The sequence below is a fragment of the Saimiri boliviensis genome, chromosome 8, assembly GCF_048565385.1.
Source record: "Saimiri boliviensis isolate mSaiBol1 chromosome 8, mSaiBol1.pri, whole genome shotgun sequence".
Lineage (NCBI taxonomy): Eukaryota > Metazoa > Chordata > Mammalia > Primates > Cebidae > Saimiri > Saimiri boliviensis.
The window spans coordinates 109889767-109916685 of record NC_133456.1 but is presented as its reverse complement, the minus strand read 5'-3'; the positions used below and the strand labels follow the sequence as shown (position 1 = coordinate 109916685).

Here is a 26919-nt window from a genome sequence, read left to right as displayed (position 1 = left end):
GAAACAGGTGCAACAAACATCCTTTTACATATATCTTTTCTCACTTGCATTTCTGTCCATAGAAATGGGATTGCTGGACCAAACAACAACATATAAATTCCAGTGCTAAAAAGTGGCTCCTTTTGGGAATTTGGTTTTCTTCTCCCCAGCAGGGTCTGAACAACACTGTTCAGTCAATCATTGTTTCCATTTCAGTTTAATTAACAGTGACATTGAACGTGTTTAATAATTTCGCACTTCTTTATCTGCACATTTTCCTTTACTGTTCTTGGCCCATATTTCATTTGGGGGCACTTTACAAGTTTAAAGGGAAGAAAGGCCTCTCAATATAAATGGCATTAGTCCTTCCCCATGCGAATGTTTAACTTCATCACTTAGCCTTCGCCATTCCAGGAACCGATGACACGTCCGTCATCTCAGTGGAGCCTGAGAGCAGCTCTGCAGGGAAAGCCTCATTGTCCCCATCTCGTTCATGAGACTCATGTCCGGTGCAGTTAGTAGAAAAGCTGAGACTCATCTCCAAGTTTGTTTTCTAGCCTGTGTTCTTTCCACTGTCCCATTCAAAACCTCTAAGTAAAAATCTCCTGAGACCATTTTAAGGTATTTCCTGGTGGTTAACAGAAGATACGGGAGTTAGGATAATAAAGAAATATGACTGGGCATGGTGGCTTATGCCTATAATCCCAGCACTTTGGGAGGCTCGCTTGAACCCAGGAGTTCAAGACCAGCCTGGGCAACACATGCCAAACCCTATCACTACAAAAAAAAAAAAAAGTTAAAAATTAGCTGGGCATGGTGGCTCACGCCAGTAGTTCCAGCTACTCAGGAGGCTGGGGAAGGAGGATAGCTTTCACCCAGGAGTCCGAGGCTGCAGTGAGCTATGATTTTGCTATTGTACTCCAGCCTGAGAAGCACAGTAAGACTCTCTCTAAAATAAACAAAAAGCAAAAAAAGTCATTTGATTGAGTTGGTAGGGTGCAGCTGGACATCAGTATTTTCAGAAGCACTTCAGAGAATTATTCTTTGCAGCATGTTGGACCCACTGTTTTCAATTATCTCCACTGTCCCTTCCTTCCAGTTCTCACGGCAACATTTTACAGCTGAGCAAAGTTTGGCCCAGAAAGGGAATGTGACTTGCCCAAAGTCACACTGCGAATGAATGACAAATTCAGACAGTGCAGACTTGACAGCCTCCAGTCCCCTCGACCAAACTGACAGAGGCACAGGGATGTCGCTCTTCTTCATCAAAGACAACTCTGCCAATGGTAGTGGTCGCGGGTGCAGACACAACTGGCAGCTTCAACCCGGCTTGGTTTGCAGCTTGAGCTGTTTGTGCAGCATTTGCTACTCTGCTTTCTCTCCCCCCAGGCTGCCTGTCCCATGAGTGCCGCCTCACCTCCCACGCCCACTGGCTAGTTTCCTCTGCCCACTACCCTGGCCACTTCCCCTACACGTCCAACGCAAGCCACGCCTCTTCTGAGTCACCTTCGGATCAGTCATTATTACTACAGGCGTTCATGGCATTGGGTGCCTCTCCTACCTGGTTCTTGCCAGATGTGGGTAAGCACAAAACTAACATCTCCTTCCCTGAAACACTGTGCTCCATGACAGCCAGGCTGTCTGGTCTCTGCTCACCGTGGTTTCCTAGCACTTGACACTCACCTCACCTAGCACCAGGGAGACAAACAGGTGTGGGCAGGGGCAGTCTCCAGTTTTAGTCCTGGGAGCAGTTTTTTCAAACTCCTTTCCTAACATCAGAACGCACAGATGAGAAAAGCAAGTCCCGGGGGCCCAGTGGCCTGCCCACATTCACACCATGAATTTGTGGCAGAGCTTATTAACTCATTCAATGACAGGTTTAGCTTTTTTTCAAGTCTTCATTCATTACTAATTCATGTTTAGCTCCCAGAGAAGTTTAACCACCATCTTCTGCACATATGCTATTTTTCCTTTTTTTTTTTTTTTTTTTTTTTTTGTGTGTGTGTGATGGAGTCTTGCTTCGTCACCCAGGCTGGAGTGCAGTGGTGCGATCTTGGCTCACTGCAACCTCCTACCTCCCGGGTTCAAGCGATCCTCCTGCCTCAGCCTCTTGAGCCAGCTGGATTACAGGTGTGCACCACCACGCCTGGTTACTTTCTGTAGTTTTAGTAGAGATGGGGTTTTTGCCATGTTAACCAGGCTGGTCTCGAACTCCTGACCTCAGGTGACCCACCAGCGTTGGCCTCCGAAAGTGCTGGGATTACAGGCGTGCGCCACCACACCCAGCCTGTTTTTGGTAGAGAAGGGGTATCCCCATGTTGCCTGGGCTGGTCTCGAACTCCTGGCCTCTGGCAATCCTCTCACTTCAGCTTCCCAAAGTGCTGGGATTACAGGCATGAGCCACTGTGCTCGGCCCCACATATGCTGTTTCTAAATCACATCTCCTCTTTGTTTACTACATGTGGAGCAGAATTTAAATCACTGCCGGACGAAGTCAATGACGTTCACGTACGCAGAATTTTTTCAATGCTGTCTGCTTTATATTCAGATGATGTTGATTTTCCTCCAAATGACAAATCTGCATTACAGAAAATTTAATAATTGGTGTTTAATACTTATGAATACATAAAGCAACAAACTGCAATAAAACCAAGGGATGCCTTGTGGAAGTACTTGAGAGTTTCGAAGTCCAACTGATTTCTAATTAGCATTATTTTTCCATGTAAAAGCAGGCCCCTCCCAAGCCCTAACTTAACGCATCCTTCGCTCCAGCTACAACTCAACGGCTGTGAGTCCCGTCTCCAAACATTTGAGAGCTATATCCCTTCTTACTTGTTCCTGTGGCCAGTGCAATCTGACTGTGGCTCTAGGAATGACAGCAGGTGACAGCAGAGAGCTCCTCACTGTCAATTCCAAGTGGACTTTCCAGGCCTCCCTCCCTGGGCCCTCCTGCTACCTTTCCAGCATGGATGCCGCCTCCTTCCTGGAGCCCCTGTTCCTCCAGCCACAGCATGGTCTCCTTAGATTGTCCCGCCTGTGCCTCTTCTCTCACGGGTTACATGTGACCCTACTGCATCTTTACCTCTGGACTCTCACTAGACTCAGCTCCACGTCCCTCCTGGTCACTGAAACCTGCACTGCAGTGGCATGTGACTATCTGTAACATCCCAAATCATCCCTGAGTGACAACACTGTGTGGACATTTCACACAGATTAACTCAATCTTCATGACTCTATGAAATAAAAACTACAATCTTCATTTCACAGAGGAGGTAATGGATCAGAATATAAGCCCCATGAGGACAGCCCTAAGACATATTCTGATATCATACAACATTGCTGAGAGAAATTAAAGATCCAAATAAATGGAGAAGCATTCCATGTTTACAGATTGAAATACCCAATACTGTTAAGATGGCAGTTCTTCCTCGATTAATCTACAGATTCAAAACATTCCCTATCAAAATCCCAACAGGTCTTTTTGCAAAAACTAACAAGCAGACCTTGTAAGTTATACAGAAATGCAGAGGACCCAGATTAGCCAAAATAATGTGAAAAAGAGTGGAGAATGTATATGTCCCAATTTCAAAATTTAAATAACTCTTCCATAAATTTCAGTTGATTTTTGACAGAGACACAGTGGAAAAAGCAGTCCTTTTAACACATGGTGCAAAGATCGATGAATATCCACAGGAATTCAGATCCTTACCTCACATCATATATAAAAAGTAATTCAAAACACTCATAGGCCCAAATTTAAGAGCTAAAATTAGAAAACTTCCAGAGCAAAACAGGACAAAACCTTTATGACCTTGAGTTAGGCAGAGAGATACATTACTAAAAAGCATGACCTATATAAGGAAACTAATAAATTGGGCTTCATTAAAGTTAAAAAGAAGTGTACATCAAAAGACACCATTAGGAAAAGATAAGCCACAGACCGGGAAAAAATATTTGCAAATCATGTCTTAAAACGACTTGTATACAGAATATAGTAAGAACTCCTATGATGTAATAAGAAAACCCAATTGAAAGTGAGCAAAAGATTTAAACAGACATTTCACCAAAGACGATATATAAATGGTCCATAAACACACGAAAAATGCCCAACATCATCAGCTATCAAGAAAATGTAAATCAAAGCCTCAATGAGTTGCCACTTCACTATAATTTAAAAAGACACATAATCACAAGTGTTGATGAGGATGTGGAGATATCAGAACCCTCCCACATTGCTGGTGGAAATGTAAAATGGTCCAGCTTCTTTGGAAAACAGTCTGGCAATTTCTTAAAAAGTTAAACAAATGTCTGCACAAAGACATGTATATAAATGGTCACAGTAGCATGAAAACAGTCTACATAACTATCAACTGGTGAGTGAATAAACAAAATCGACACAGCCATACAAAGGAATAGCACTCGGCACTAAAAAGGAAAGCAATTACTGACAGATGCCAGGACACTAGGAACTTCAGAAACACTGCTGAGTGAAAAGAAGCCAGATACAAAAGACCACATCTGATTCCATTCATAGGAAATGTTCAGAAACGGCAAACCTGAAAGACAAAGCGGATCAGCTGTTGTGTGGGGATGGAAGTAGAAATGGGGTTTAATTGCAAACAGGCAAAAGACATCTTTTTGAGTTGTTTGAACATTGGTTGTGATAGTTGCACAACTCTAAAAACTTACTAAAAAAGGTATAAACCTAAAACAGATAAACGTTGTGGCAGGTAAATTAGACCTCCTTAAAAGTGTTAGGGGAGAAAGGGAGGCACAGGCTCCAGATTCTGAGTGCCTGGGTCCCAGTTCTGGCCCTATTACTTACCCACTGTGTTGCCTGGAGCAAGTTAAACTTTGGGCCTTAGTTTTCTTGTCTGTAAACTGGGAAGTGAAGTAGTACATACTTCACTGTTATTGTGAGGATTAAATCAGTTAATACCAGTAAAATATCTAGCAGAGGGCCAAGCACACAGTAAGCATTCAGTAGGTGCTAGCTGTTAACATTACAGTCATTCGGATCACACCCATCCGGTTGTCCTGCCAGTTTCCCTTGGAAATTAGTTCTCCATCACCTTCTCTTCATACCTTCTTCCCTGGCCTTAAGCTCTGTGCCACCTTTGAGATGAAAGGCTTGTCCTGTCTCCCTCACTGCTCCCAGGGATGTTCCCTCACATCTCACCTCCACAGCACAGAGGGAACACACCAGGCCATAACCACCTACAGGATCAAGTTCAATTGCACGTAACTCTCTCCACCATCTTGTCTCTGTGGAGCCCCTCACCCTCTCCACCCCCATGCCTACCCCACATACACATCGCAGTGGCCAACTGCCTCACACATCCCATGCAGCTGCCCTTGCCATCCGTCCCCTCTGCAGAACGCCCTGTCTCCCTCCCTCGTCTTTCTATATGCTTGTCCCTTCAGGGTGAGCTGAGGCAAATCCTTCATAAGACTTCCCTGAACCTCGTGGGTTGGGACCACTATTTGGCCTTTATGTGTGTCAATCATACACCTGTAAGATCCTGTGCACACACCTCCAACACTGATTAAGATTACGAAACACATTGTCGGATTACAAAACACATCTCACATCTGGATGCACAAACCTAACACGGTCCCTAGTACAACGCAGGTGCCCTACAGAATGTTGGCTGGCCGAATGAAGGAGCAGACATGCGGCACTTTCTCAGCTCCTCATATACTGAAAATGCTCGTAGACTTCCACACAGCTTAGTACTTTGTCGAGGAAAACGGAAATCTGAGGGAGGCTCTCCATTGAGGACCACTGCAAGCAGCACCTGAGTGGAAGGACAGGGCCTGCCATCTTCCATCTGATGCTGTAACTGTTAGTAGTTCATGAACATTTACAGAGATGGCTGATAATGTTAATTGTGCTGGTGGAATTTTTCCTAACTTGTCTGGCATCTGAGTTTCTAAACTCTGAAACTCTTGGTCTAAGAATCTTAGAGATATCTCATAGTGGGAATATAAGACCATCAACTTTAGGGAGATTCCTTTTCAAAAAAAAAAAAAAGAGCTTAATGATTGAACTTTAAATTATGGGGGGAAATATGATAATCTGATGTCTGGGTTCCATCCAAGATACTGATTTAAGTGGTCTGGGATGTAACTCAAACAGAAAATTTTTTAAAGGTCACCCGATAATTCTCAAGAATTATAAAGAATACCAGATAATTCTAAAGACCCAGCAAGGGTCAAGATCTGCCCTTTTATGAGTTCCTCTGTAAGTTTTCTCATATAGAAATGGTAGCAGTTATGCTTAGATTCACAGATAACTAAAAATCCTTCTGAAAATACAATACACAAATGTTCATCAGATTCCTTTTTCCTATTCTCATGACCCTGGGTCATCTTAAAAGTAAGGTTTGGGCTGGGCACATTGGCTCACACCTGTAATCCCAGCACATTGAGAGATCAAGGCAGGTGGATCACTTAAGGTCAGGAGTTTGAGACCAGCCTGGCCAACACAGTGAAACCCTTTCTCTACTAAAAATAAAAAAATAAAAAAATCAGCCGGGTGTGGTGGTGGGCACCTATAATCCCAGCTACTTGGGAGGCTTGAGGCAGGAGAATCGCTTGAACTTGGGAGGCAGGTGTTGCAGTGAGCTGAGACCTCGCCACTGCACTCCAGCCTGGGTGACAGGGTGAAACTCCATCTCAAAAAAAAAAAAAAAAAAAAAAAGGTAAAATTTGACTTCTTAAAATCCACTTGGCCAATAAGCATTAATGCTCACATTCAATACAGACATTGAAAATCCATTGAAGAACAATTTAAAAGACAAAAAATAAAAGAAATCCTAAGGCAATAATCTTAAAACTCACAATCAAGTGCATACTAAGATAGAGGACTAATTCCAAAAGGTAAGCAAGAATACTCAAGTCCAGAAGATGAAGCTGTTGGTCCTCTGTGAAAAAGCCCTACTCAGAGACACGGCATGCTGTTCTCTCATGACAGTGGAGAGGAAGGGGTTTCAGCGCAGTGCTGACCAGATGCAGTTCTTGTGCCCGCACCCTAACGGAACCGAAGGCAGAGACCCCAAGTGACCGCAACTACGAACGTCTACTTGAAAGTCTCACTGAGTAGGGCGGAATTTAGTACTAGAATCTTCTTAAAATGGAAAAAGCAAGCTGAAACACTCGCATCCCATAAACATCTATTTTTCTTCTCCAGAGATGTCCTCTTGGTTTAATCCCTTCATTCTTTCAATGAAGGAGTCTATCATTAATACTGCTACTGAATTTGTATGTATCTCCCAGCTTTAAAAAGCTGTTCAGTTCAGTTTTTAAAAATCCTATTAATAAACATGAAAAAGTCAAAGTTTTAAAACTTTTGAGGTCTTAGGTCTAGTTTCTTTAACTTCTCAGACTAAATATTTTATGAAATAGAAACTATACCAAAGTGCTTACTAAGGCAAATTTGCCATGAAGAAAAAACTTAATGGCAAAATACACCAGGTACATGCAGTCACAGAGTAAAGTCAGTCTCTACACTACAAAAATCCATACTAAATGGGCTTTTCATAAATATACTTTACCAATCTCTTTATCTTTTATCGTTATTTCACTATCTCTTATTAAAAAATAAATTTGAAAAAGTAAAACTGTATGGTGGCAAGATAATTCCAAACTACATTTTCCTACTTAAAAAACAGAGAGCTACATTTTGTAATGAGGAAGACTAGAAATACTTCCTTATTGCTATTAACAATGTCATATGAAATAAAATAAGGAAAGATTATGTAGTTGCAAATATAGTCTCACTGAAAATTAGTAATGCATTTCACAAAGAACTGTGACATATACAAGGTAAGGTAGGTGAATACTAGGTAACAGCTACTCAATTAGAAGAGAATTAGCCTTCGAAGCAGCAGGGGTACATCATTTTTGCCATATGAAGAAAATGCACATAAAAGACACAAAACAAAATATACTTATTACTTTTAGCATGTTAAAAAACAATCACATCAAAAAAAGTATACAGATTAAAAAAGTCATAAATGACATTAAGAAAATAGTGCTTGTGTGTGTATATATATATTTTCTGCGTATATATATATATATATATAAATCTACAGTATTTACCACTGTTGATATATATATATTTTGGAGCAGCTCACATAACTGCTATCATAAACTAAATTGTACAGCTTGGTTTATTAAAGTCAGAGAATCATGGTTTTAAAATGGGAATTAATATCCTCAGCTACACACTTATATACATTTATTTCTCAGCTTCCACCTGATCTGAATCTAGAGCCCGTATTTCATCAGAATTTTGTTTCAATGTGTTTAGCTTTAATGCACTGCATTTGTTTTGTTATTTAATAATATTACCAAGTTGATTAAAATTATATTACTCATTATATACATAAAAAATACTGTCACATTCACCAGCTAAACAAATGCTACTTTCATTTTAAAAGACATACTTTTGTACCTTGAAAGCTTAAAGCCCCACCTTGCAACAGGAAGAACCATCAATGTTAGGTTTTTACTATTCAAATATCTCCAAAGTTGAAAGCAAGCTCCCCAATTAAACATGAAGTCATACTCCCTTGGAGTGCCCAAAACTTTGCCAGTGTTTTGGAACTGTAGTGTAACAGAGTATTTTTCAAAGACATTACTTTTTTTTTTTTTTTTAAATCAGGAACTTAAATTTGTTTCAATGAAAAAGAAAAATGATTTTCAACACCATGAAATCACACTATATTTTTAAAAAAGATCAAAATTCCAGACTCCCATGAAAAACTAGGATCATTTTTATAATTTTAACATGGATAATGTAATGGCCTGATGAGGTGCAGCAATATCCACTGATTACATTCCATTTAGAGGCCAGAAAAGGATAGTGTAAATGCCCACCCTGGGCTCTTCATGGGGAGAAGCTCCATGAGTCAGGACAGAAGTGAGGAGTAACCACACTGCTAACCCAGGTAGTTCTGCTGCCCACATGAGTACTGTGAGCACTGAGGGATCAGTAAGCTGCAGCTTCCCCTGCTCTGAGGTTTGCAAGAGTCAGACCAGAACAAAGGGCATCAATGCACTAAGACCGACCTCTTATTAAGTGGATATAAGCACTGCTGCACCTTTGGCCGTAAACTTATTTTAACTGCCCCGATTTTTAAGCACCATTAAGTGGTTAGCCTTTCTCTCCAATGTCTTTAATTTTCAGATTGAAAGAAAATGGCAGCAGTTGAAGGAGAATGATGAGCACTCTGTGAGAATGCAATTAATAAAGTCAGGACAAACTCTTCTGTCAGTTTAGGACCTAGGTTAAAAATATGAGAAGGAAAAGAAAAACTGAACTAAAAAACAAGGAAAACAAGAATTACATATTATTCCATGGATCTGGATTAAAAGTAGTTTTTTTAAAAACGTTTCTTTAATTGTGTTCAAATGTGTATGCATAGATGCCTGTATCTATTAAAAGACACATACACTACATATAGCATTAAAAATATCTATTCTACAGTTTTTTTCAGTACTTTGTAACCTTAGTCAAAATAGAATGAGCCAAGAGAGTAAAAATGTTCAGGTTCTGGAGAAAGACATAAACGGAACTGAGTAATAAATTACCATTGTGCGTGCATCCCTAAATGCTATTGCTATGTTTCCGGGTTAAACTCTAACAGGTCAGTGATGATGCAATTTAAATGCTCATCTTAAGCAGCGTCGGAGTGGGGATGAAGACATTTCCCTGTATTCTTCCTCCTAAGAGACACTAGAGATGTGCGAGTTGTTTACAATAGTATTAAATACTGCTTTGGCAATTATGAACATAGCAATGTAGGTTTCATGTGGTTTCTTTCTCTTGTCTTTAGCAAGTCAGTACACTTCATGTCTCACAGCAACACTGATTCTTGCATGGAAAGCCCTTCCCGATTCCTGTAGTGGTAGGCTGGAGGCTGGGGCCCTGAATACAGATACCCAGATGGACTGGCATCTTCTACAGCCGGTGAAGCTTTATACCGCACGGGACTATCTACAGAGACGGCTGGGAGGCCATGGTCCTGAAAGGGTGCGTGTTGAAAGGCTGCGTAGTTTGGTAAATTGCCACGGCTAGCATCTCGGGTCCATGATTGTGCATGCGTTTCAGGTCTGTATGTATAACTAACTTCTGACCATGTTCTGTTGTCTGGCAAATAATCCACTGGTGGAATCATAAATCTTCCATTCTTTGGTGACCCTGAATTGCCCAAAAACCCCCCAGCACCAGTATCAACAGGGAGGACTTCTATTCGACCAGATGGCAGTACAAGAGGGCTTGGACGGCTGTAAGATTTCTCTGGAGTAGCACTGATGGAAAGGGTAGAACCATGAGGTCTCCTGGAAGGATTCAGTTGCGTGCCAGGACTAAATTGTGGAGAAGCAAAGCTGCTGTTGGCAAGAGGGAAGTGTTTGGGAGAGTTTCCGTGGTAAACGGGGGGACTGCTATAAGAAGGGGGATGAGCTAGCCCTCGGGCTTCTCCATCTAGCTGGGAGGGATATCGTGTATGACTCGGAGGCTGTACTTTAAAAGTAAACTTGTTGGACACTTTTGATGGACTAGAGCTTGGCTCAGCGAGCTTTCTCGGACTGGGAGGGTAAGCCACATGCCGTGGGCTCTGAGAGTAAGCCCTTTCCAGCGCCTCCTCCACGGAAGCACTGCCGTCCGGCTCCGGGCCTGGCACATTGTCGTACTGTGACGCGGTGGAGCCCCGCTTCCCGTCCTCCGCATCCAGAGCCTTCATCTTTGGCCGCGCATTTGACACCCGCGCCTCGGCAGGGCCTGGGGCGGTAACCGCGAGTGTGGGGTGCGCGGCTCGACCTTTGCCTTCCACGGCATATTTGGCATTTCTCTCCGTAGCCGACATGTCTGACGGTTTATTCCATTTGGGCACAAATTCCTTCCTGATGTTTGAAGTGGCGTTGCTATTTTGGTTGGCAGCTGCGTGATTATATTGCCTGGAACTGTCCTGTGGACCCGATGGGAGTTTTCTTTGAAAATCTGCCTCATCTTTAAGCTTTTTGCTCTCCTCCTCCACCGATTTCCGTCTTGGCAGCCGTGCTCTCTCCGGCGTCCCGGTCCTGCTCTGGGGGTGTGGGGACTGCTCGTGCCTCTTGTGGGGCGCCCCACTCTCCCTCCTGCTGCTGGTCTGTGGGCTCGGCCGGCCTACGCTCCTCTGTCCGTTGCTCAGGTGATGGACACCCCAAGACTGCAGCTCAGGCGGAAGCTGGCCCAAGGGCTTCTTTGGATATTCATCCTCTTTACCTAAAGAGAAAGAGAAAGGCTGAGTATACGAGGAAACCGAACCCATTATTCATGATGGCATGCTTTCCAGCTGTGTACAGTTACACACTGACATCCGTTTATACCACAGACAGCTGGTAGCTGATGAGAGGTGTTTTTAGAGACTGATACTAAACATATCAACAGTCACAATCCTACAAGGCCAAGTGTGGGCGGGAGTATTTTGTAACCTTATGCATAGGTTCCATACGATTGTATAACATGATTCTTTTTTTTTTTTGAGACGGAGTTTCGCTCGTTACCCAGCCTGGAGTGCAATGGCACGATCTCGGCTCACTGCAAACTCCGCCTCCTGGGTTCAAGCAATTCTCCTGCCTCAGCCTCCTGAGTGGCTGGGATTACAGGCACGCACCACCATGCCCAGCTAATTTTTTGTATTTTTAGTAGAGACGGGGTTTCACCATGTTGACCAGGATGGTCTTGATCTCTCGACCTCGTGATCCACCCGCCTCGGCCTCCCAAAGTGCTGGGATTACAGGCTTGAGCCGCCGCGCCCGGCTGTATAACATGATTCTTAAATTTTGTTGACAAGTTGTTAATGCTTCTTCAAGCCTGCAAAGCTGATATTCTCATTTCTACTCCTAACATGCAGGCCAGTAGTTCAGTGTCTCAACACTGTATTACTTTCACTTTAACTTCCTCAATTAACTTCTATCAACTCCAAGCAGGTCTGCAAAATTTAAAACTCAACTGATGACCATCTGTGGTCTCAAAGTTGTCCCCAAATAGATTATTATTATTAAATACCTCCCACAGTACAATTTCCTGATCAAAAGAAAAAATACTATCTGAAAGCTAACATTCTAAAAGCTAACTTTTTTTTTTTCCATTTTGCTTTAAATGTAAAAGGGAAAAAAAGGAATTTTAAAAAGTCATGTTGGATACCATCAGTATATTTTAAATAATTAGCAGAAAATTAATGAGGAATTCAAGTATAACAGAGTGGCCATTTAGCACACAGTATTTAAAAAGTTATCTTTTACAATATGTATATCCAATAAACAGCATCTTGAAGAAACAGCAGACTTCACTTAAAATTCCATGTTTACCTGTTTCTACAAAATCTGTATTGTCATTTAAAAATGCATTTTTGCTCTTTTCAAATACCCACCCATCCACTCATCTAGAAATCTTCACTGAGTAAGCCTGTGGCAGGTCCTGCACTGAGCAGCAGGCACCTCAGTGGTGAGCATAAGGTGGGGTCTTTTTTTTCACGTAGCTTACAGTCTTGATGATGATCATTTTGTCACTTATCGACATTATTAAGTGATCTTTTTGGTGAGAGAGGAGGGAACAGAGAATTATCAAGAAACAATATCGTTTGAATACTTAAGCTATCAGATCACTGAGCTAAAACAACCTTTGTGCTCTTCTGATTCCATAGTTTTTAAACTTTTAAAAGCAGACTCGTTTTTTTCAAACCAAATTTCATATGAAACTCCAATATATAAAAGAAAATATATATAAAGCTGCTCTAGTTAGAGTTGGAGGGTGGATAAATTTCAAGGCAGCGTTCACACAACTGTTCAATGGGCTAGATTCGGGGAGCAAGCAGCACACAGTATGACTCCTGGCCTAAGACAGCCACAGGCAGATCCTACTCTGGAACAGCTGGCAGAAACCACGCTGTTCCTACACCTTTTGGTAAGAAAGGCATTTTATAACATCTGGACCCAATTATTTTAACTGACAGCCCAATCTTTAAAATGTTTGTAATTCAGAAAAGTTTTCTTTGCTCTATTAATGTGTATGTGAAATAACCTTGAAATGCCAGGAATGGAGAAAGCAGACTTTAAACATTGCCAAGTCAAGAATACTCCAAGAAGTTATTCAGCCCATCAGGCTAAAAACAAGCAATAAAAATAAAATTAAAATGTATCCAGAATCCTCTAAAAGTTTTTTTCTATCAGCTCTACAAAGAGTCATCCATTTAGTCCCAGATAAATATATGAATACCTTCTTCCCTGTAGGCAAATAATCCCAACAAATACAAATTATCGAGAAGATATAAAGACATATATAATAGAAAAAGTGAATTCATAAACATTCCTTTAGTCCCCACCTGTCTGACAGTTTTCTAAGGGCAGAACACAGTAATCTGACTGGCTAATTCAATGGCTGGGCAGATATTCCATCTGATAATAGTATCAGCCACTCATCAAAACATCCTTTTCAGGTTAGCAAGAAGAAACCTGATGAAAAACACATTAAAGAAAAGGAAAGCCATGACGCCTAGAGCGGCGAATGCAGTCACCGGCGCAAAACTGGATTAGTGCTGCAGAGACTGTCACGCCGAGCCCTGGAAGCTGCCTCACTTCCCTACCACTCAGTGGCTTTTGGCAGCCTGCAGAGGGCCACCAACTTTTTAGCTCGAAAAAAATAATTTAAAGTGTCTTTAAAATTCTCCATAGCAGTATTTAAAACACAAACAAAATCGAAAAAGGAAGAGATTTCCAGCTGGTCTGCTATCGTGCCTGCACACACGCTCCTTGCAACAGCGCTCTGGTGGTAGAAGCACGAATGCTGCTCTCAGCACTGCCTGCAGGTGCCCGGATTCTGTTTTAGTCTGTATCAATTCACAATTAGTGCAAACTCAATTCACCTGACATTAGGTGTTTCGAAGGGCAGCTACCCTTTGCCCTACATCCCCAATCTCAAAACTGGATGGTTTTAAATAAATTTTAGGGACTGCCTTTTTCTGTTCGCAAAAAGTCATCCACTTCATTACTTGTGATCATTTGCTTTTATGGTCCTAGGCCATTTTCACTGTCAACAATGCAACAAATTACAGTGAGTATAATAATTTTATACAACCCCATCAAAAAAGCAAGTGGGCAAAGCAAATGTGGAAGGCAGACACAGACAGTAACAAACCTGTTAGAGCATCTCGAGTTCCAAGACTGCAGATTTCTGTATGTAATTTTCTATGTCTTCTGTCACCAAATTATTCCTGAGAATGGTCAACTTGGGTTTGGCTTCCATAATGCTTTCCCTAGACACTTAGCTATTGCTATTTATTGATGATAATCAAGTATAATAATACACCTTTTAAATGTGATCACCCAAAATTTAAGCAATATTCTAGGTTTGAACTAAGAAGGGTGATTACTTCCCTTATACTGAACACCGCGGTGGAAAATGTATTAGCTGTCTGGCAGTCACACTGTACAGTCGTCCCTTTAGAGACAATGTTTCCCAAATGCTGTTAAGCTATATGTCTCCAAGGCACATTGAGAATAGCAGGGTCAACAGGAACAAGGGGCCTGAATTTGAATCTGCCACAATAAGCTGTGTGAACTTGGGAGTCTCAGAGATCTCATCTGTAAATGAAAATAGCAGTATCTATTTTATAGATCTGCTATGAAGATTAGAGTTAATATATTAGTTAATATAGAGCTAATAAAATCCTAGCTTATTTCCTGACATACTGAAGATGCTTAGGAAGTGGTAGTTGCTACTGCTCTACACAGTCATGCGTCACTTAATGGAGGGCATATGTTCTGAGAAATAAGTTGTCAGGTAATTTCATCATCGTGTGAATGTCAGAGTGCACTTATACGAACCTAGATGGCACAGCCTACTGCACAGCGAGGCTGTATTCCACAGCCTAGTATTCTACAGCTACAAACACATACAGCATGTTACTGAACTCAATACTGCAGGGTCAGTGGGACACAATGGTAGGTATTTGTGTATCCAAAGACAGAAAAGGGATAGTGAAAATATGGCATTTTCATCTCATGGGGCCAGCATCCTATATGCTGTCCACCGTTGAAACTTTATCATGCAGCGCATGAGGGTAGTTGTTTTCAGATAGGTTCAAAGTGCTTTATACTGATGCCTAACCCAACTTATCTTTGTTAATTTTACATTAATTATACCTCCCATGTGACACCATCCACAAATCTGAACACCATGCTACCAATGCTTTCATCTAAGTGACTGGTAACAAGTACTGAACTAAGAACAAAAATGGAGCACCCTGACTTCTCTAAAATGTAAAGTACTCTCAGAGGAAACGAAGGATACCCTACATAGAAAATTAAATAAAGAATATGAACAGGAAACCCAAAGAAGAAAAGAGTAGGTAAATGTATCACAAGTTATCCAAAAAATACAAACTAAAATACTTCTAAATTGGTACATCTCACTGCTGTGGGCTTGGAGAAACATATTCTCCAATTTGACAATACACATTGAAATTTTTGATCTAGGAATTCCACCTCTGAGAATTTATCCTAAGACAATTAAGGGATATGCAAAATGCCTGCTATAAGGATGTTCAAAACTGCACTCTTAGAAAACTTATATCCTCAATCTAGAGGATTTGTGAAATTCAGTAACAATTATGAAACAAAAACATGGTGAAATAAGTTATGGAATATAAAATAAACTTGTAGCAGCCTATTGCCATGTTAATGTATTTTTAAAATTAGTTAAAAAGAAAGTTATTAACAATATGCGTAGTATAATCTCATTTACTATGAATGTCATACAGGCATAAATCAATATATATGTCTACAAAAATGACTAAAAATATAAATACTAGTAGTGGTTAATACAGTTTTTAAAATGCTCTTAGATTGAATGATTTTTCCTTAAGTACTACATATTTTTTCTGCTGTAAACACATACTATTTGGGTAACAGAGAAGTGTAAAGTTTAAAAGCACAGAATACTGTTCTACAGGTAGGATGACATTAATCTGCAGTTTTGGTGTATGACCTGTAAGAAATATTTTTAGCTTATCCAAAAAAGTATTTGAAGACTTTGCCAAACACTTTATTTTACCTATATACACTACGTTAATGCATTCTTCCAGTTCATTAAGTGAGCAATCTCAACAAGAAACAAAGTCAGATTAATCAAGTATGGCATTCTTGATGGAGTCATGATTAGTGATCACCTTCTTTGCTTTCTGTGTGCTCAAAAATATATTTTTAATTAATCCATTTATTGATTCTCACCTCAGACATCATGTTTACTTGTCTGTGATTTACATTTTCAATTTTTAGCCTCTTTAAAAAGTGGAAATACGTTTTTCTTGTCGCTATCCTTCAAACACTTGTTTTGTTCCCTGGCTTTCCCCAGATGACTGTCAGTCACATTCACTCAGTCGAATGGTATGTCCCAGGGTCTCTTAGTCACAGCTTAGCTGCACTTGACTTTAAGTTCCTCCTATCAATACTTATTCAAATGTTCTCATTCTAAAACCTCTTTTTTACTGAAAACACGGAAGTGAAACGTGACTGTATGAGTGCCGACATCCTCAGAGGAGTGGTCCTATCCTTCTCCTAGTTCTCATTCAAACACAGAGAGTCCCTTGGCTGGCGTCAGTTACAAGGACAGGATAGGGAAGAGAGGTCAAGGACAGCAGCAAGACAGTTTCCTAAAACATCAGTGTGGTGCATAAGACAACAAACTATAGAGTGGGGGTGGAGAGGAGAAGTTGTGGAAAAAAGCTGAACACCTTTGAGGAAAACGATGCCATGGCATGGTATTTTCTAGCTGTGATATCCACAGTTTTTCATTCTGGAATCCTTTAGACACACAGGAGGCACATATCAGTAAAGACTGAGCTGGACACATAGTAAAATGTAGCATTACCAAAATAAGGCATGTGTTTCTTAGGAGAAAGAAGAGAACAAACTGAGAAGTAATGGAAGGACTAGTGGTAATTTCAGCCATAAAACAAAATGCAAAGGTATGTGCCATCTATATGTAGGAGGTTTAATTTTTTTAATATAAAGAGTAAGAAAATATTTACTTTATACTTATTTCTACTTTATATTCCAGTAAACACAGAAATGTCTCTAAGGAAGAGTGCCTAATAGTCTATACATCATAAATCTATGTATCATATTAGAATTAAAGAAAAGGTTAAAAATGTTCCATTTACTGAATGGGCAAAAGGCGAAAATGCACACTGGGAAAAAAAAAAATCTGTGACTGTTCTGAAATGTCCAAAAAGTAGCATCTTCAAGTTCTTTCATGGTTGTCCCTAATATATTCTCCTTCCCCGTGGACTATAACCTACGTACTTCTCTGCTCTACAGAGATTTTCCATAAGGATACAAAAGGCAGTAGATAGGGTTATTAAAAAAAAAAAAAAAAGCGTTTCAAATACAGGTGCTTAAAAAACCCATTCCTCCACATTTTAAAGACAATAAAGCAAGTGAGGCTGGAGGCCCTGCACAGTGAGGGAGGAAGGGCATTTCCAGGTGCCGGGGCTGGACTACAGGGCTGGGGTTTGCTCTCTTTAAACAGTGCCGGCTGACTCCTGCTTTCTAGAGTGATCCGGGGCAGGGAGCAGGCTGAATACGAAAAAGTGTAGCCCGTGCACGCTCGTGATACCTTCACTAACATCCATCTCCCATGAACATTTGCTGATGCTAATGCTGCAATTAGGCCATGTACAAGTTTCTCCCACAGCTGCCTAATACCTCTGAACAGTCTAATAACTCTCAGAAATTCCACAATGAGCAGCATATATACACATCACTGTGGAGGTGGTAACACTGTGCCTCTCAGGAGGAAAAACAAGAAGGGGCGGGGACAGGGAAGGAGAGGTGAGGAAGAAGGAAGAGGGGGTGGGGAGGTCACAGAAGTCAAGTAATGAAGAGGATCAGAGAAGCAGCCAGAAGTACAGAGGGCGTGAGGATGGAGAAGGCGGAGGATGGAGGCGGCCGCAGGGAGCCTCATGGAGGGGCAGTGGAGATGTGCTGGCTTTTCACAGCCCCTGTAGAGGCAGAGGCCTCAGCTCCACCAGCAACACAGAACCCAAGGACGCCGTGCCAGGATCTGACCTCTACTATGATGAAGAGGAAAATCTCCTGCACTTCATCACAGAGGTGGCTCCTTTCTAGAGATTAATTATTCAACCTCCACTGAACTGAAAACGTATCACGTAGACCCTGTATGAAGTACGAATGCCCTCACCAGTAACACTTTTATATGCCAATGAGTATTCTCTACTCTTCTTCACAGAAGTAGGTCCAAATAAAGCATGCGACACTTTGGTGTGATCTATTTTCAGAGCTATCTCAGCCTACTTGAACTACCACCCTAATCCAGCACACAAACACGGCTCTCCTTGTCTTTGTTTGGTTTCAGTATCTCCTTTCACCCCTAAAGCAACTAACTGTAGCTAAAAGATTCAAGCATAACTGATGTCAAAACAGAAAGCTATATATAGACAATAAGCATTAATATGTATTATCCATGCTTCCATTCTGGGCTTCTTTTCAGTAGACAGAATCATGTTTTTGCTCATTCTACTACAGCCTCACACCTAAAATTTTATTTTCCCTTTCTTCTCCCTGAAAACACAGGAATTGGAATAAAGACCTACTGCCCTATTCCTTAAAGGGTAAGGAGGCACTACAACTCCTAACAGATACAATAGGGGATGCTTTTGTGAAAATACCACATTACTGATACTTCTTACTGGTGTTCTCATTAAGTGGTATTTTTATGGCAGTGTTAACAATGAGAATAATCTGCTCCAACAAAAAGGAATATAACTTGATACATTTTAGAAAAAGGCAAAAATGTTTATTATTTTCTTCTTAAGTAACATTTTTTTCTTTAAAAAGAAGCCAACAGAATATTCTAATGGTCCCTAAAAAGTAAGGGAGAGTCCCTCTCAGGCCCCTTCAGGCTGCTCCCTGCTTGATCTTACTCTGGTCTCTGTCACCCCCCAGTGGACGCCACACTCAACTACAAGCCTCGCCAATCAATGGCCTTGGAGGTGTAGGCAGGTTTCCGCACCGACAAGAGGCGCATTGTTGCAGCAAAGTGCTCTAAGTGCTCGCTCTGTGAACAGCATTCTACCTTTACAATTTCAATACCAGAATACACATACTCTGAACATTTTAAGAGTTTTTGGGAAAAACTGGTGGGGGACCCCTGTCAGGAAAATAATTCTATTATTCTAAGAAAGAGTTATCCCCTTCCAGATCAAATAATAACTCCAATTGTATTTTTTAATATTACTGACTTCAAATACATTATCTGAAGAATCAAATGACTTTATTTCTTTTTCGTGTATTATTAGCCAAAACATACAATTCAAACACTTATAATTTTCAATAACGTGATGAAAAGAAATAACATTTGCTTTCTAAATTATGACTATAATTTTTTTTAAGGTCAAAACATTATTATAGTTAGATTCACAGACTTGACTTTTTTCCCAGCAGATTAAACTTGAAAAGTAAAGGAAAAATAGACAATTATATAAACAAATCTCTCACTATAAACCTATTTAATACCACAAAAATGCAGGAGGTCTTTTGTTAAGTAACTTTAAAAACCTACATTTTATTTCCTAGAGTTTCGATTTTTACACACATATAAAAATGGTTAAGTGTAATATCATTTTATATTATATAAATAAAAGTGAAAACCCACTCCAGTCCTGAAAAGGTGGGGCAATTTCTAAACTAATATACAATAAAATTGCCTTGTCTCTGTATGTATGCAGTCAAGATAGAGAATGTTTTCACTACCCCAAAAAGCTGCCTCAGGCTAACCTTCTGTGTAGACAGTAATTTTTTATTATCTAAAAAATGTATTAGGATTTCATTTATTCAATAGAAGTACCTAATACAGTCACAGCCAGGCAGTGTATTAGGTGCTGGCAAGACAGAAGATGGTCACTGTCCCAGGAAACTTCTTGTCTAATAGAGACACATCTGACAGAGGCAATGGAAGTGTGAGGACAAAAGCATGCGCAGTGGACAGGTCAGGCACAAAACACAGGTGCAAGTGATCAAATTCTGTGAGTTTGGGGAAGCTAGGGACTGGCTGAGAAGGCTTCAGGTGATGCTTAAACCAAGTCATGAAACTCAGCAGAATGGATGAGGACAGAGGCATCTGGAGAATGGTGGGGGACATTCTTGGAGGAGAAATGTATGCCAAGGCAAAGTGCCATGAAAGAGCAGGCTGGTTAGAGCTGTGAGCTGCAAGGCGCAGGGGTCAGGTGGGTATAAGGCACAGCTCTTGAGTCAGCTGACAGACCTCTCATTTCCAACTGTCTGATCTCGGGCAGGCACTTAACCTTGAAGCCCAAGTTTCCTCATCTGTAAGCTACTAATGATAATACTGATGGCAAACTGACCATGAAAACTATTTAAAATTAAGATAAATGCCAGTTAATTACAAATTATTGCCCTACCGAATCACAAACAAATGAAAAGAACAGAGGATTCCATCAGGTTCAAAGATCTCTAAAAACAGAATGTCAAGCTCTTCCGGTTGGAAAGGGCCGGCGAGGCTTGGGGAGGGGAGGTCAGAGGCGCAGGAGAAGGAGTGCGGCCGAGTGCGGCGGTGTGCAGCCAGGGCCTAAGAAGTCCTAAGAAGTCCGGACATGTGGCAAGCCCCCTCGTAGGCACCACCCTCAGGATAACCAAGGCAGGGGCCGCCTGACGGAACTCACTTGGAGTTCCAGCTCATGCTTCAGCTGAGAAATTTATCTGGAAAAAAAAGTCTTATTTCTTGAAGATCTAGAAATAAATGGCAAAGTTTAAGAGAATCAAACATGTGACTAATTCTGTAATTTTTTGCATTAAGGAATCTGTTTGTGTTTAGAATTTTCCGTTTTACATACTTACATTTCAGAGAATTTGGCCAAGTTGGCCTTCTCATGCCAATTTAAAATATGCAAATGAGTCACTGATTTGAACTTTTGATTTTAAACTTATAAACAGTATTGAAACAACTGAGAGGCTTAAGGTTAGGCATATTCTTAAGGTTGAATTAAATTTGTAAGTTTTTTAGAACTAGGGAACATTTTCTTTTTAGGTTGAAATTTGATAATTTAAAGGAAACTGGATATATTACATTTTTAAAGGCAATCAAAAACGTTTCTAGGAGTTTGTTTATAAGTGGAATCAAACATTAACTAAAGCTACATTAGACAAGAATGTTAACATTTGCCAGATTTTTAAAATACTATATTAATTTTTGTAAACTGAATTAAATGTGAAGAAGAAATACATTTCTTAATGTGTAACTTGAGTATTAATTTTTAAAATCCAAATAATCCTGTACGTGGAAAATTTGTCCTTGAGTTAATAATAATAATTAAAAAAAAAAAAGCTTGCATCAACAAATGCCTACTGCAAAGGGTTGCTGGAAAAAAGTAAGTTAATACGTGAATACAAAGCATTTAGCAAAAAGTCTATCACAGAACACTCAAAGTTCGCTGTTATCATTACTATTATGTGATCTAAAAGTGCCTGGGAAGGTGGGATGTGAAGTCTAGAAGAAGCAGACAGCAGAGAAAGTGCTATGTGTCACACTAAGGAGTGTGAATATTCTCCCAGAAGCAATGAAGTACCCTGAGGGTTCTGGCCATTTACCGAGACTAAAATGGCTGCCCATTATTCTGAGAAAAATCTTTTTTGATTCTTCTATCTGGGTCATAAACTATAAATCTGGCTAAATTCACAGTAAGGAAGTAACCAAAGTGTTGGGATGACAGGCACGAGCCACCACACCTTGCCAGACATTTGACTTTATGGGAAAAAAATAAACAAATAAACTAAGAAAATCAGAATTAACTAATTCAGGAGCTGATTCTTGATACACGCCAATTAATGAAGACTAATTTCCGGGTAATTTTATCAAGGAGCGGGAGAAAAGTACAAAGAAAGTGCAAAATGAAAATGTAGGATAGTTACAGATATAAAGGTAGAAGAACCATAAGAGCATACTTTGTAAAATCTTACATAAATATATTAAGAAACTAGAAATGAACAACTTTCTAGGAAAATATAAATGACCAAATGACCCATATTAACCTTAGAAAATAAAACAATCAAAACATTATCTCCCAAAACAATTATATCAGACAGAAATAGTTTCACAAACATATTTTTCAGCTGTTAAGAAATAATTGTAATACTTTTTAAAAGTTCCAGAAGAGAGAGAGAAAGAAGGAAAGTTTCCGAATTATGAATCCAGTATAACCTGAGAACATAGAGATATTTTAGTTAACTGCAATGAAATCTCAGGAATAACCATTTTAAGTGTTAAGTAAAATTTTAGAGAGTAATAAATCAGCAGTACTATAAAGGAATAATTTATAACAACCAAGTGAAGTTTATCCAAGAATTGTAATGATGGTTCACCACTAGGAAATATATTAACAAAATTATTCATGTGACAAAGTCTTAAAGGGGAAAAAAATGATTAACTCATTTGTGTTCAAAACACATTCAAAAAAAACTGAACATGCACTTTGATTTTTTCAAGAAAACTTAAAAACAATAATAGCTGAATACTTCCAGCTATTTTATATTTAAAAAAAGGTAGGAAACATGAATACTGAAAAGGAAGAGGAAGAACTGCTATTATTTGTTAAAAATTAGATTGTGTATCTTAAATCTTAGAAAATCTAAGATAATTGATCAAATATACCGGCTACAAAAATAGTATTAAAAGGATATTGAGACTTTTCCTAACCAGTTAGAAATGGAAGAAAAGCTTCAACTTGCAATAGCAATAAACAAGATACAACTCTGGCATTCCTGCCTTCACTCTGTCTGGGTGTCCTCTGCAGAGCCCCAGCTTAGGCTCCAGCACTAGTGGCAGTGGACCTCACCAGGTCCACACACCTGAGGCTGTGGGGAAAAAGGTCTGCAGCACACCTAGGGTTGTCCAGTGACCACCTGCTGACAGCCACGTTTCATATGGTACACAAGTGGGGAGTGGAATGTGAGATCAGAAAGCCTAACAGTCACGTGAAGAAAACAAACCTCAACAACTGTAAAATAAAAGCTTTTAACTCAGAAAAACACAACTTTTTAAACAAAAATTTTTCTCTCAAAAATCCTTAATTTCAGTGCAATCACAATACAAGCAAAATACTGTATCTGAATACCACTAAAATACCAGTGGATTATTTTTTGCAACTTGACAAAATAACAAAAAGTAATGAGGGAACATTTGCCCTAATAGATATTGGAAATGTTAACTGGAGGCCGGATGCTCCTGTGGTTCTCGTACTTTGGGAGGCCAAGGTGGGCAGACTACTTGAATCCAGGAGTTTGAGACCAGCCTGGGGAACATGGTAAAACCCTCCCTCTACAAAAAATACAAAAATTACCCAGGAGTGGTGGCATGTGCCTGTAGTCCCAGCTACCTGGGGAGACTTCAGTGGGAGGATCACTTGAACTAAGGAGGTCGAGGCTGCAGTAAGCAGTGATCGAGCCACTACACTGTAGCCTGGGCAACAGAGTGAGACCCTGTCTCATATTTAAAAAGTGTAACTGGAAAAGCAGAGCGTAATGGAACAGAATACAGTGTCAAAATGTAATTTAATAAATGCTACTAATCTACATGACTAATGGTTTGGAAAATAAGCAGAGCTGAGTTCTTATTCCATAACAAAAAGTAAATTCTAGATAAGCTAAAGATTTAATCATACTCAATTATATCTCAATGAAGTTGTTACCCATAAACATTAAAAAAAATACAAATGTTAGAAGAGAAATACGGGTAATTAAGAATAAACACTTCATGCAGCACGTGGAAAATTCTTTACATAAGGCACAAAAGCAAGAAGCCACAGGGAAAGCTGTATGGAAGGTGTCTGCAACACATAATAAAGTGGTCAGTCTCCTTAACAAGAATCTGTATGAACAGACCAATAGAAAAATGAGCAACAGATGAATGCAGAAGTTCACAGAAAAAGAAAGAAAGATGCCCCAAAAATACATTAAGAAAGATAAACAAAGAACTACCAATCAAAACAATAGAAGACTCTATACATCAGCAAAAATTTTAACCATTTAACAGCACCATGTTTTCATGTGGGCCGAGAAAAACAGGCGTCATCATACGTGACTGGTAGGAGTTCACACTGCCAGAGTATATAAGGAGTCACAAGGAAGCAGCATGTTCAGGTATGTTTTTAAAAACAAAGATGTGACATTGAAATTTCTTGGTATGACGTCCATTTATCTTAGTGTTCCATATACAGTTCACAACAACCCAGAGGAGAATGACAGACAGGCGATGAAAGGCAGATGGTCATGCTAGAAAATGCAGAGATGCCTCATCCATTCTACCTTAACCACCAGTACGATCAGAGCATGATTCTGCTATGATTTATCCCTCCCCTTTTCACCCCTGCCCCATTCTCACTTTCTAGTCAAATTATCTTAAAGACTACTACTATTACGTTTCCCTATCTACACAATGTAGATGAGCACTTTTTTTGAGTTATTTTTTGAAATTAAATGAGAGAGCACTTGTGGTATGTGGCACACAGTAAATACCCAATAAATATTAGCTGCTACTTAGATGCTAAGTCACCATCACTGCAATCCATGACACAGGTTTTGAATTTTTATCTCATGTTTAAATAGTTCTGTATTTTTTCCTCTATATTTCTTTTACTAAAACTTGCCTTGAACTCTTTTTAAAAGGAGGCAAGATATTTAAAAATAAATGATAGTAGAAAATAATAAATAAATAAAAATAAATAAATGAGAGTAGAAAATGGACATCATTAAACTGAACAGTCGGGGGACCTCACTTAGCAAAGGCGATGGCTCCACAAGGCCTATGCCACACCTCATTATTGCTTCGAGGGTTGCTTCCTAAGAATCTGGATGCCCTTGAGTGAACCCTGGAGCAGTGGTGATTAGAGACCTTTCAATTAGGTAAATAAAAGCAGAGCATCTTGGTTTTTACCAAAGGGAAAACCATATTTTCCATGAAAGTACTGCTTGTCCTTCTGTATAGACACAGCCAACATGACACACAGATTGGGAAACGCCAAATTCACCACTACCTGAGGGCATACATAACTGACTTTCTTTACTTTTCATCTCTCGTCCATGGCTTTCCACTTCCCTAGCCTCTTACTAAACCCAAATCACTGCAACAAAGGTAAGAAAGAAAGGCAAAAGGAACTTCTCAGGAAGAAGTTCTTCTCACTGTCAAGTACTATCTGGTCAAAACTTCTGAAAGTTATTCCTCCTGTGATCTTTCAACATTTTTATTTTCTTTCCTCCCTTCCTCCACTCCCTCCCACTTATCCTGCAGCTAGCTCTAGTAATGCCCCATTCACCCTCTGTTAGCATTTTCGTAAATTCTGGCTCTCCTATGCACACCCTGAGAGCTTGCTCTCATCTTTCTCTTCAGTTCTGAAATCCCCAGCAAAGTGCCTAGCAGAAAACCTAATAGTCAGTGCTGAAAAATGTCTTAAAATAAGTGAATAAAATATATTATCTATACTGCAGCATACTACAAAGAGCCCTGGGTTAGTAGTCAGAAAAACTGGCCTTCAGTCTCAGTAATGCTATCTGGTGGATCCATGGCTTCATATAAGCACTTAAGTATCCATTTCCTCATCTGTAAGATGGGGCTTTTACTTTGCTCTACTATTGTATATGGTTTCACAAAATGAGATGAAGGAAGCAAAAAAAAAAAAAAAAAAAAAAAGCTTATTGTTATGCTAGTTTAAAGCACTATGGCTACTTCGGTTGAATAGTATTTGCTTTCTAAATTTAAGTAGGAATAGTACAGTCATCTATTAGGAGAGGTAGATTTAATTAATATGTTTACTTGTCTTCCCCTAAAATAAGAAAAAAAAAAAAAAAAACAAAGCAGCTGAGCTGGTAAGACGTTGATCTACATTATGTCATCACAAGTATAACACTTACACTTTGGGCAAGAAACGGCCCATGTTAATTGTGCCATGTCTTCCAATTTTAATTACAATGTAGATATTAAGTGTTGGAGTAATTCTTACCAGGTTCTGGAAGGTCTAACTTTGCCCGCTTTAGTTCTGCCATAGAAATCTGAAGTTGCTCTATAACAAAATCATCTTCAAAGAAAAAATCCTTTGCCAAGGTCTCCTGAAGAAATTCTACAAGTTCTTCCATGGACAACTTCATTAAATGTTCTAAGAAAGGATAAGAGAAATGAAAATGCCAAGTCAATAGCTACTTTAGGTGGAAAGATATTCTATTATAGTCAGGTGTACTGTAAAAGGGCATTAAAAAGGGCAACAACAGCATACAACTTACATATGGCACTGAGGACATCATTAAAACTCAGTAAGACAGAAATACTGTCACAAAGAAAAGCAGGAAAGTGTACTGGGGAAAGGAGGGGAGGAGACTACTGCCTAATACTTCCTCATTGGAATAACCACACGTAGGCATTAATTTTAACCCAGAGCAAGAGCTTCTTAGAGACAGACATACGAAGACCACCTCAGCGGGCATGAGGCCTTTCTCTTGTAATATGAAACAGAGCTCCAAATGCTATAGGGAAGCCCCATTTTAAGTCTATATTTATGACTGTTTCAGAATTTCCCAGAACATCTGGATTATTAACTTTGTAAGTTTTATTTCTACTTACGAAATTCATTTTCTTGGAAAAAGAAATTCAAATTAAATATGAACACAAAGCAGAAAGTAAAAATCTGCCAAGATCTCATTACATAATACCCTACAGGTAGATCCGGGTATTTACAAGTGTTTATGTGTATCAACTAACTAAAAAATCCAAATTATACTTTTCAAGTTATTCACCTTTTTGCTTTTTTTCCCATTCAATAATGTATCACTGATATCTCTCATTTTAGCAAATAGGCTTTTATATCATCA

The 26919-nt window shown here is 39.7% G+C and overlaps 1 protein-coding gene across 4 annotated transcripts in view; it reads right to left on the bottom strand.

Annotated features, from left to right (window-relative positions):
• Positions 1-9363: 9363 nt before the first annotated feature.
• USP6NL (USP6 N-terminal like) overlaps positions 9364-26919 on the bottom strand; it is a 146683-nt gene continuing 129127 nt past the window's right edge. For all 4 annotated transcript variants that reach the window (XM_039478962.2, XM_074405040.1, XM_074405041.1 and 1 more), the window contains 2 exons: positions 26058-26210; positions 9364-11251 (listed from right to left, as the gene is read on the bottom strand). In XM_039478962.2, coding sequence (XP_039334896.2) covers positions 9843-11251; positions 26058-26210 — 1562 coding nt within the window. In that variant the 3' untranslated portion in view covers positions 9364-9842. The remainder of the gene's footprint in view (positions 11252-26057; positions 26211-26919) is intronic.